Source organism: Coregonus lavaretus (genome assembly GCF_964263955.1).
Source record: "Coregonus lavaretus genome assembly, chromosome: 1".
In the NCBI taxonomy this organism is placed as follows: Eukaryota; Metazoa; Chordata; class Actinopteri; order Salmoniformes; family Salmonidae; genus Coregonus; species Coregonus lavaretus.
In genome coordinates, this window is record NC_139988.1 from 52,408,500 (window position 1) to 52,420,740 (window position 12,241).

Below are 12,241 nucleotides of genomic sequence, written 5' to 3' on the forward strand. Positions count from 1 at the left end.
TATGTTCGTATGGTCACTGTGGGGACGACGTCATCTATGCACTTATTGTTGAAGCCTGTGACTAATGTGGTAAACTCCTCAATGCTATCGGATGAATTCCGGAACATATCCTAATCTATACAAGCAAAACAGTCTTGTAGCCTCGTGTCTGCTTCATCGGACCACTTCCATACTGAACACGTCACTGGTACTTCCTGTTTAAGCTTTTGTTTCTAAACAGGATGCAGGAGGATGGAGTCGTGGTCTGATTTGCTGAAGGGAGGGCGAGGGAGGGCCTTGTATGCTTTTCTATGGGTAGAATAAAAGTCCATCGTTTTTATTGCCCCTTGTGGCATAGGAGACGTGTTGGTAGAAGTGAGGTAGAACCTTTTTTAGTCTGGCCGTGTTAAAGTCTCCACCCATAAGAAACGCCGCCTCTGGGTGTGAGGTTTCTTGTTTGTTTACAGCAAGTGATGTTGGCTTGTGGTGGGATGTAGACAGCCATGATAATTACAGATGAGAACTCTCTTGGTAGATAAAAAGCTCTGCAGCTTACCATGAGGTATTCTATATCAGGTGAGCAAACGCTCAATATTTCCTTCACACTGGATGCAGGGAACCAGTAGTTTTTTATGAAGAAGCACACCGTTCCCCCTTTGGACTTGCCCGCGGCCGCCATCCAATCGTGACGTTGCATGGAGAAACCACTGAGTTGTATATCCATAGATTCAGTCAGCCAAGTTTCTGCAAAGCATAGAATATTGCAGCTTTTCAAGTCTCTTTGACAGGAGACTCTCAAACGAATCTCATCCATCTTATTCTCGAGTGACTGGATATTTGCACATTAAAATGCAGTAACCCATGGGGAGGGGGTCACACTCGGACAATCAGAGAGGGGGCATATTATTGTGACCCTGGTGGCACAAAATAATCAAAGGTCTGACTGCACGGAGATGCTTGGGAAAAATGGTTACAACGGGGGACCAGTGTTTGTGTCTCAGGGGAAGAGGGTGGATCTGATCTCCATCACCTAGGACTTGACATAGATTAATCAAATCTCACATTGTTGTCAATTTTTGCTCAATCTTGCATGCTTTCTCAAACAGCTGTAACTGTATATGCATTCGTAAATCAGGTCCTTTCTTGAATTGGGCTCTGGGATGTAACAACCGTTGAGCATCTGATCTTATGGTTGATTGCGGAGGAAAGGGGTTGAGTGTGTCGAGTATGTGCGTGTGTGTGTGTTTATCCCACATCTGTTGCAAGGGGGTAAGGATGTTAGGGAGAATATAGGATGAACCACAATAATTGTTTGCTAAAATAATAATTGCTTGACAAAAATGTAATGTAATACAATGGAAATCCGGGTTATAGGTAACAATCCTACGCATGAACTGCCAACATTATTACGCATATTAATTGATAATGATGGAAATTAAGATATGCAAGATATTTGAATAGATATATATTTTTAAATAGCAAATGCAAATCAATTTATAACATTTTTGACATGTTTTTCTGGATTTTTTTGTTGTTATTCTGTCTCTCACTGTTCAAATAAACCTACCATTAAAATTATAGACTGATCATGTCTTTGTCAGTGGGCAAACGTACAAAATCAGCAGGGGATCAAATACTTTTTTCTCTCACTGTATAATGAAACATAGATTTGAAACTTGTGTCTCATTATGGTATGTGGTGAAATAAGTATAGCCAGTTATAATTGTAATGGCTTAGCAGATAATAACAAAAGAATAACAATATTTACATGGCTCAAAGAGGATTATAATATCTATTGTTTACACGAAACTCATTCAACAATTCTAGATGAAGTTGTGTGGAAAAAGGAATGGGGGGGGGGGGGGGGGGGGGGGGGGGGCAAATATACTTCTCCCATGGGCAAAGAAACTCAAAAGGGGTGATGATATTAATTAACAGTAATTTCGATCCGAATGTACAAATTGTCCAAACAGATCCGCAAGGTAGATGGATTATTTTAAATATGTTATTGGACCATAAACAGATATGGCTCATTAACCTTTACGGACCAAATAATGATGATCCACACTTCTTTGACAATATATATAATAAATTATCAACCCTGCAAGCAATACAAGACTCTATTATTATGGTGGGAGATTATAATACCGTTTTAATTAGCTCAATGGACCGTAAAGGAAATCACACTACAAACTCTCACCCTCATGCTCTTAAGGAAATCGTGAATGTCATGGATGCATTAGAGCTAGTAGATACATGGAGGCTTAAATATCCTGATCTAGTGAGATATACATGGCGGAGACTCAATCAAGCTAGTCGTCTTGACTTCTTTCTCATGTCATTCTCATTGGCACCAAAAGTTTAAAAAGTGTTGATAGGGGACAGAATGCAGTCGGACCATCATATAATTGGCATATACATTACTCTCACTGAATTTCCAAGTGGGCGAGGATATTGGAAATTTAATCAAAGCCTATTGGATGATAACTTGTTTTTAACTAGGACAGAGGAATTTATAACTGATTTTTTTCCGACATAACATAGGTTGAGCAAATCCCCTTATTGTATGGGACACTTTTAAATGTGACTTTAGAGGCCATGCAATTCAGCACTTATCTTCAAAACAAAAGCAATTTAGGTCAAAAGAGTCCATACTAACAAAGGAAATAGGTCTAACAGAACAGATAGATAGCAATAAAAACTGTAACAGAGGCTCAGAATAAATTAGAAAAAGAAATGAAGAAACTTATTCAAGAAAGATCAAGTGTAATATATTATAAAAATATAGCACTCGATTGAATATGGGGAAAAATGCACCAAATCATTTTTTAATCTTCAACAAACAAATGCTACCAAAAATAATTTACTGAAACTGGTTACAAATGATGGAGTCACCCATGATTCACCAAATTATATTTTGAAGGAGGAAGCAAAGTACTTTAATCATATGTTTTCGTTTCAGTCGCCTCCATCTCCTCTAACTGAAGCTAATTGTAGAGATTTATTTTCTATTGATAATGTAAAATTAACAGCCATACAGAAAGACTCATGTGAAGGTGAAATTACAGAGGAGGAACTTCTGGATGCAATTAAAGACTTTAAGTCCGGGAAAACTCCAGGGTTGGATGGCATACCAGTTGAGGTATACCAAACCTTTTTTGATATACTCAGAGGACCGTTATTAGCATGTTTTAATGTAAATGGTAGATTATCAGACACTCAAGAAGAAGGCCTGATTTCATTATTACTGAAACAGTATACAAGTGGAAAATATAAAGATCCAGTCCATAAAAAAAATTGGAGGCCCCTTACACTTCAGTGTTGTGATGTAAAAATTATATCAAAATGTATAGCGCATAGAATTAAAAAGGTATTGTCGGACATTATTCATTCTAATCAGACAGGTTTTTTACATGGGAGATACATTGGCGATAATATAAGGCAAGTACTGGAAACAATAGAACATTATGAAAAATCTGTGAAACCACGCCTGCTATTCATAGCAGACTTTGAAATGTGATAAAGTACGACTGGAGTTTATATATAAATGCCTGGAGCATTTCAATTGTAGAGAATCTCTTATAAAATGGGTTAAAATCATGTATAGTAATCCTAGGTGTAAAATAGTAACTAATGGCTATTTCTCCTAAAGTTTTAAACTGTCACGAGGAGTGAAACAAGGTTGTCCACTATCGGCATAACTATTTATTATGGCCATCGATATGTTACCTATTAAAATTATATCCAACAATAATATCAAGGGATTAGAAATCCAGGGCTTAAAAACAAAGGTGTCATTGTACGCTGATGATTCATGTTTTCTTTTAAATCCACAACTTGAATCCCTCCACAGCCTCATAGAGGATCTAGATACATTTTCTAACCTCTCTGGATTACAACCAAATTATGATAAATGTACTTTATTACTTATTGCTAAAAATAAAAAATGTACATTACCATGTAGTTTACCAATAAAATGGTCTGATGGTGATGTGGATATACTCGGAATACATATCCCAAATAAAATAAATGATCTCACTCCGATAAATGTTAATAGAAAGTTAGCAAAAATAGATAAGATGGAAAGGTAAATACCTGTCAATTTGTGGAAAAATCACCCTGATTAACTCTTTAGTATTATCCCAGTTTACCTATTTGCCTATGGTCTTGCCTATGCCTAGTGAACAGTTTTTTAAATTATATGAGAAAATAAATTCAATTTTATTTGGAACGGCAAGCCAGACAAAATTAAACGGGCCTATTTAAATTATGAATTCGGAGGACAGAAATTATTAAATATTAAAGCATTAGACCTAGCACTAAAAGCTTCAGTCATACAAAAGTTAGACTTAAATCTGAACTGCTTCTCTAGCAAATTAGTAAGATTGTCTCCCCCAATGTTCAAGAATGGCCTTTTTCCCTTTATTCAGATTACAACCTCTCACTTACAGTTATTGAAAAGGAAATAATCTCCCAAATATCACTATTTCTAAAACAAGCCATAGAAAGTTGGTTGCAATTTCAATTTAATCCTCCAGAAACGACAGATAAAATAATCCAACAAATATTGTGGTTAAACTCAAATATACTAAATGATAAAAAAACATTATTTTTTGAGAAAATGTTTAAAAAAGGTATAATCTTCGTAATTTATATAATAGGTAGGACTGGTGGAGTTATGTCGCACATGCAGCTAACAAAAACATTTGGAAATGTCTGCTCTACCCAAAATTACAACCAAATAATTGCAGCATTACCGCAAAAATGGAAGAGGAAAGTGGAAGGGGGAAAAAGTAAGGAACTTGTCTGTCGGCCCTGCATTAAAGAACATAATTGGTTAAAGAAAATTGTGATAAATAAAAAAGTATACCAGTTTCATTTAAGGACCAAAGGATTGACAGCCGTCCCATTTAGATTGCAAAATAGTTGGGAAGAGATTTTTTACACACCGATTCCATGGCATAGTATTTATGAACTGATATGCAAAACGACGCCGGATTCAAAGCGTATAATTTTTCAATTTAAATTATTATACAAAATTCTTGCTACCAATATAATGTTATTTATATGGGGGATACAATCTTCCTAGCTCTGCAGATTTTGCTGCGAAGAGACAGAATCATTAGATCATTTGTTTTGTCTCCTAGAGATGAACATACTTTAGGAGAACCCTTTGAAAAACCAGTTTTGGTTCCAGGTAGAACCCTTTTGGGTTTAATCTAGAACCCTTTCCACAGAGTGTTCTACATGGAACCCAAAATAGTTCTACCTGGAACCAAAAAGGGTTCTCCTATGGGGACAGCCGCAGAACCCTTTTGGAACTCTTTTTTTTCTAAGAGTGTACTTTTATTGAACATAACACCAAGAAGTAGGGAATTCATGACACTTTCACTCAATAAATGTATTAACAGGAAAGATGACATGCTCCAGACAAAGTTTCGGAATAGACATGGGTGTCACAGACATCACTGCCACCATTGGAGCTGAGAATTTCCACACCAATAGACAAAACAATAGACAGACAAAGTCAATACCCAGGAGTCACCGTGACAGACTTTACCAATGCAGACACTTCGGTATTTGATCGTAAAGTAGTATCACCAGATAATATCCTTAGTGAGCAGGTGTTACAGTCACAAACACCTTCTCAGGGCAGATCCTCAGTACTCCAGGGTTAGTGCCATCAGAGTTCAGACAGGGAGAGAAGTAGGGGAACAGTCTCTCTGTGAAACTCTGTTCGAACGTATAGATGAGTGACATGTCACTGGAGTCATAGAAGGACAGCTCTCCTTTCTCATAGTCCAGCTTGACCCTGACCTTCTGGGGTTTCCTACTCAGGACCAAAGGAGTACCCAGGGGGGCGGTTCCGGCGCTATACTCCACCCCATTCCATAGCCTCATCGCCCAGATCCCACCATCTGGGCTGACCATCACATTGCCCTTCCTGGATACGCCCTCTTTGGCCACGCCCAGGGTCCAGGCCTTCTTAGGCCCCACCTCCACCTCCCAGCTGTGAATGCCTGAGTAGAAGCCTTCAGAGCCCAGCACGCTCACTGAGCTGTCAAATCGCTCAGCGTTATCAGGCACAGGCTGGGATGCCCGTCTGTCACTCACCTCCAGGAGGAACCCAGAGATCAGTAGATCAGGGTGGGCTGAATTCACATCCAGGGTCACAGGGGCTGGGACAGAGGGAGTGGACAGGTTAGTTGGCCACCAGGTCAGATACATGGATGGTTAGTACACTGTATTTTGGCTGTATGAACAGAACATGTGTCAGCAGTTTGTCGTTCAAGAATCAGAACATTAATACTTTTTTTTCAAGGCTATGAAAGACTGACACTGGAGCCTGGATATTGTACTATAATGTTTAGTAACTGATCACTGTGCTACGTCATTTAAGCAAGCCAATGATTAACCTCAAATATATGGACAGTTGCTTATAAAACTTTGTGTACTCACTGTATTGCACCATCTCCTGCATCTTCTTCCAGACCTTGAACCTCAGGTTTCCCAAGTGTTGGGCCACGTCTATCAGTGCCCCCTTTACAGGCTCTGGATCCTGCAATCTACACTTGGCCCTGAAATGACAGACAGTACAGACATTTTATGATAATAGTGTTGGCGACTGATCAGATACTTGACTAATGATGATCATTGTAATGTTGCATACCTGTCTTTCAAGTCCTTGTACATCTGAAACAAGAACACATGTGGACCTCAGTACAGACTAATATGTTTGTTTGAGAAAGCCTCAGTATATCGAACAGTTGTGACATGCAAAATAAAGTGTGAGATGGACCTGCAGAAATGAGATGTCATCTGTCTTCATCTTGGTCTGTATGCCTGCGATCCTCCCGGAGAGTGAGGCCATGTCACTGGCAAGACGGGTGATCCTCTCGGTCAGTAACCCTGTCTTCATCCCCTCCTCCTGTTTCAAAGCTGCCAGTCTGACCTCCTCTTCCACTCTCAGGAACTGGTGGAGCTTCGCAAACTCACTCTTGATCTGTCCTGCTGTGGTTTGGGCCTGGGTCTGGCAGATGGATCAGTACAGTAAGATAGACACGTACCTATGTATTATCTATGTAATATCTTTGTAGTAGGCCTACCTTTGTAATATTGTGTAATTTAGCTAGTGATATACCTTGATGTATTGTGCTGCATGCGCTCTTGAGGCTCTCGCTTGCTTTATGTCCAGTTCCAGTTTCTCAGGAAGGTTGTAGAGCAATGAAGTGAGTTCCCTCTGGGTAGTATCATGGAAGAGAGTGGGGATAGTGGTGGAGAGGTAGGGAGGGGTTGCAGTAGAACAAGGATGGATCAAAGTAAAAATAGTTTAGATTTGGTTTCTCAGCTATTCTGTATTGGTACTTTTATCTAATACCAAAGGCAACTCGGTTAGCAAGAGGAAAAGACTGCAAGTAGATCTGTATTCCAGCTATAGCACAGTACCTTACGCCACTGCGCTTCCTCCTTCACTGGCTGGTGTTTATGCTTGGCATGCCACTCGGTCTCCACACACACAGCACAAACAAGTTCCTCACATTCCTCACAAAACAACCTGAGCTTCTTATTATGCCTGGCGCACACCACAAGACCCACTGCTCTTCCCTCACTCCCCTCCTTCTCTTCTCTTTGCAGGTAGGCCTCCACTATGTTTCTCAGTTTCATATTGGACATGGCGGGCTGGATATTGTCTATGGAATGCCTTCGCCTGCAGACAGGGCACTCACGCTGCTTTTGTTGAATCCATCTTGGTGTTTCCAGGCAGCTGCGGCAGAAGCTGTGTTGACATTTCAGACTCACTGGGTCCTGGAAGAACTCAAAGCAGACGGGACAGCTGAGCTGGTCCTCCATAGCTGCTGTAGGTCCCTGCTGGGCTATCCTCTTCCTCAGATAAAGTTAGGTAAAGGCCTTTCTCTTCAGAATACAGTATGAAATAGCATTATAACCGTGTCCTTTATCCCTTTCTATCTCCTCTTCACCAACCCACTACAGGGAAGTTAGGTTTATAATGCTATCTATTAACATTTAGGCCCTACCTGTGATCAAAGTTTATCCAGCTTATCCGATTCATTCCAGGACAGAGGTCATGTAAGATAGCAATTAAGTCATTCCTTTGCCACATGTTGTTGTATCTCAAGTACTGTTAATGTCTCAGTCTTTCAAAAACAAAACCCCAACAGAAACAGCCAAAATAGCTGTCATATGTAAAAGATACAAGGTACACAGCAGTTTAGATACCTGGTATCTGCAGTCTTGTAAGAATGTTTGATGAAAAAAAGGTTTTAGGACTTATTATGTTATGAGACGTATCACAATAATTACTGACTGCCATTGATTTGACATTGATGTGCTAACAGCCTCAGCCATAATTGCCAGTCTGACACATTGTCAAATCAACTTCAAAAAGCTGATACTCTAAGAGGTGATTCTGGTCTACTGTGATTGGCTATAAATCACATGGATTTTGAGAGCAGAACCAGTTAAATAATTTTGTCCACCCAGCACCATCTGAACTGCAACCAGACATAACAGGCCCCCGTCAGGCTCAAAGTAGCCTCACATGTCAGCAGACCCTCAGCTGGTGATTATTATATATACTGCATATACTGAGCAAAAATATAAACACAACATGCAACAATTTCAAAATGTTTACTGAGTTACAGTTCACATAACATTTACATTTACATTTTAGCAGACGCTCTTATCCAGAGCGACTTACAGGAGCAATTAGGGTTTCAGTGCCTTGCTCAAGGGCACATCGACAGATTTTTCACCTAGTCGGCTCTGGGATTAGAACCAGCGACCTTTCGGTTATTGGCACAACGCTCTTAACCACTAAGCTACCTGCCGCACATAAGGAAATTAGTCAATTGAAATGAATTCATTACGCCCTAATCAGTCGATCCCACAGGTGAAGAAGCCGGATGTGGAGGTCCTGGGCTGGCGTGGTTACACGTGGTCTGCGCTTGTGAGGCCGGTTGGGCGTACTGCCAAATTCTCTAAAACGACGTTGAAGGCAGCTTATAGCAGAGAAATTAACATAAAATTATCTGGCAACAGCTCTGGTGGACATTCCTGCAGTCAGCATGCCAATTGCATGCTCCCACAAAACTTGAGACATCTGTGGCATTGTGTTGTGTGACAAAATTGCACATTTTAAAGTGGCCTTTTATTGTCCCCAGCACAAGGTGCACCTGTGTAATGATCATGCTGTTTAATCAGCTTCTTGATATGCCACACCTGTCGGGTGGATGGATTATCTTGGCAAATAAGAAATGCTCACTAACAGGGATGTAAACAAATTTGTGCACAACATTTGAGAGAAATAAGCTTTTTGTGCATATGGAAAATTTCTGGGATCTTTTATTTCAGCTCAAGAAACATGGGACCAACACTTTACATGTTGCCTTTATATTTTTGTTCAGTGTAATATATTGTTTGCCATTTACCAGACGCTTTATCCAAAGCAACTTCAGTCATGCGTGCATACACTTTACATATGGGTTGGCTCACAGAGATAACAACTGACACTGACATTGTCCATAGTGTATCAGCAATACCAAGGTGCCATAACATTACTTCAAAAAGTGTAATTAGATCGGAATATAACTCTTTGTATCTGACATTCAGTTGTGAAAGCTGTCAAAAGGGGGTGGTAAAGGACTGCTATATTATTGTAGTCAATCACAAGGGATGATGACTTGGGCTCATACAGGTAACTGCCAAAATAAAGGAAACACCAAAGTGTCTTAATAGGACATTGGGCCACCACAAGCCAGAACAGCGTCAATGCACCTTGGCATAGATTCTACAAGTGTCTGGAACTCTATTGGAGGGATGCTACACCATTCTTCCATGAGAAATTCCATAATTTGGTGTTTTGTTGACAGTGGTGGAAAACGCTGTCTCAGGCCCCGCACTAGAATCTCCCATAAGTGTTCAATTGGGTTGAGATCTGGTGACTGAGACGGCCATTGTATATGGTTTACATAATTTTCATGCTCATCAAACTATTCAGTGACCACTTGTGCCCTGTGGATGGGGGCATTGTTATCATATGAGGCCATAGCCATGGTAGCCAAAATAATGACCAAAATAATGGCCTGCCCAGAATTTGTATACATGACCCTAACCATGATGGAATGATAATGTCTTAATTAACTCAGGAACCACACCTGTGTGGAAGCACCTTCTTTCAATATACGTTGTATCGCTCATTTAAGTGTTTCCATTATTTTGGCAGTTACCTGTACTTAAGAGGCTATTAAGTTAATATTGATTATTTGTCAGATGAAATCCCATGCTACTTTTTAAGGCACAGTTCTAGGCAGACGAGAGCATCTAATGAAATAATACTGTGTCTAGTCACATATTTCTTTTAAATAGGATACCTAAACGTTTCTGATTCTATCACAGGCTCTTTCTTCCTCTGTCTAACTGTCTTCCAACTACTCTTTTTCTTTATCTCTCACCCAAAATGCTTATTTTCCCTTCTCTGCCACTGATACCTAATTGTACCCAAATGTTCCATTCTACCCCTGAGTAATTTCTCTGTCCTCAAGTGCTCCAGATATAAATGCTTTTGTCAAACTTTGTGTCTGTTGATTCCACTACCACTAACACTGGAATAGTAATTTAATTTCCCTTTGGTAATATTAGGGATCTATTAGGGAGAGGTTAATAATTTATCTTTAGATCATTTGGCATTAATAGTTCAAGTGAGATCATTATAGAATCCTGTTTTGGGACACAGTAGACTCGAGTAGGCTAGAAGTCATTAAGCTGACTACCGATATCTGTGTCTGTCCCCATCCTGATACAGTGAACGATCAGACAGACACATTGATGAGTCTAGGACTGAGAGGAATCCTATTGGAGACCCATAGGGTATGTTCTGGTCTCATTTAAAGTAAAAAAAGATCACGCAACTCTCTCAACAAAATGTGAATTCTGCAATGTGGCACAGATCCCATGGGGGGCCAGTATGAAAAATGTATGCACTCACTAACTGTAAGTTGCTCTGGTTTATGAAAAGATCCAGGCCTCAATACTCACCCCTACCCGCCCTCTCTCGCCCACTCTCCCTCTCTTTCCTTTGTTCTCTCCCTCTTCTCTTTCTCTTTCCCTGCGTTCCCCATTACAGGAGTCCTATTCCCTAATACCAGCGCTCAGTAGTGAACAAGGCTGCGCTTCTGTAAGTGGACAGAATCAGTGAAGCCTGTGGTTCATCATAATTGATGGACGTGCCTGCAATAGGACTGAGGCTTATATAAATCACACATCCTATTGAGTGAGAGACTGAGTGAGGTTATGAAGACCCGTGAAACACAACTGACTGGGTGTTGGGATTTGAGATGTAAAAAATGTCATATGAGGTGACAGTACAGAATTTCACCTTTTATTTTAGGGTATTTTCATATATATCAGATTTATCATTTAGAAATTAATGCTTTATTTACATTTACATTTTAGTCATTTAGCAGACGCTCTTATCCAGAGCGACTTACAGGAGCAATTCTAGTCCCCCCCATTTGAAAATGTAATGGGTTTTGGACAAATTTCACTTATAGTGTATTAAAGTAGTCAAAAGTGTAGTATTTGGTCCCATATTTCTTGCACACAATGACTACATCAAGCTTGTAGCTCTACAAACTTGTTGGACGCATTTACAGCTTCATTTGGTTGTGTTTCAGATTATGTTTTGTCCAATAAGAAGTGAATAATGTATTGTGTTATTTTGGAGTCACTTTTATTGTAAGTAAGAATAGAAGATGTTTGTGAACACCTCTACATGAATGTGGATGTTAATCATGAGTGAATCGTGAATGATGATGAGTGAACAAGTTACAGATGGACAAAGATCATCTCCCCCATTATTGGTCATGGTGAGAGGATAGCATGCTTTTTTTGTAGCCTCTGTAACATTCTCACTCATCCATATTCATGAGTCATTCATGATTTTTCTTAATCATTGCATTAACCAGATTTATTTCGAAATGTTCAGAAACATCTTATCTACTCACTTAGAAAGAACATTACTCCAGTCATCATTCACCATTCAGTTCCTATTGGAACCCAAAACACAATCAAAACAAACTGCAAATGCATCCAACGAGTTTGTAGAGTCACACGCTTGATGTAGTCATTGTAGGCTAGGAATATGGGACCAAATACTACACTTTTCACTACTTTATTCATTGACTATATGTGAAATTTGTCCAAATGCTTATGACGTGTTCAAATGAGGGGACTAGATATATAA

General features: G+C 39.6%; 1 protein-coding gene across 1 annotated transcript in view; it reads right to left on the reverse strand.

Annotated features, from left to right (window-relative positions):
- Window positions 1-5,592: 5,592 nt before the first annotated feature.
- LOC311133461 (E3 ubiquitin-protein ligase TRIM35-like) overlaps window positions 5,593-12,241 on the reverse strand; it is a gene marked incomplete at both ends in the record, with an annotated part of 32,314 nt that continues 25,665 nt past the window's right edge. Inside the window, 6 exons of the mRNA XM_084166943.1 lie at window positions 5,593-6,158; window positions 6,439-6,557; window positions 6,650-6,672; window positions 6,779-7,009; window positions 7,121-7,219; window positions 7,426-7,860. Of these exons, the coding sequence (XP_084023069.1) occupies window positions 5,593-6,158; window positions 6,439-6,557; window positions 6,650-6,672; window positions 6,779-7,009; window positions 7,121-7,219; window positions 7,426-7,860 (1,473 nt within the window). The remainder of the gene's footprint in view (window positions 6,159-6,438; window positions 6,558-6,649; window positions 6,673-6,778; window positions 7,010-7,120; window positions 7,220-7,425; window positions 7,861-12,241) is intronic.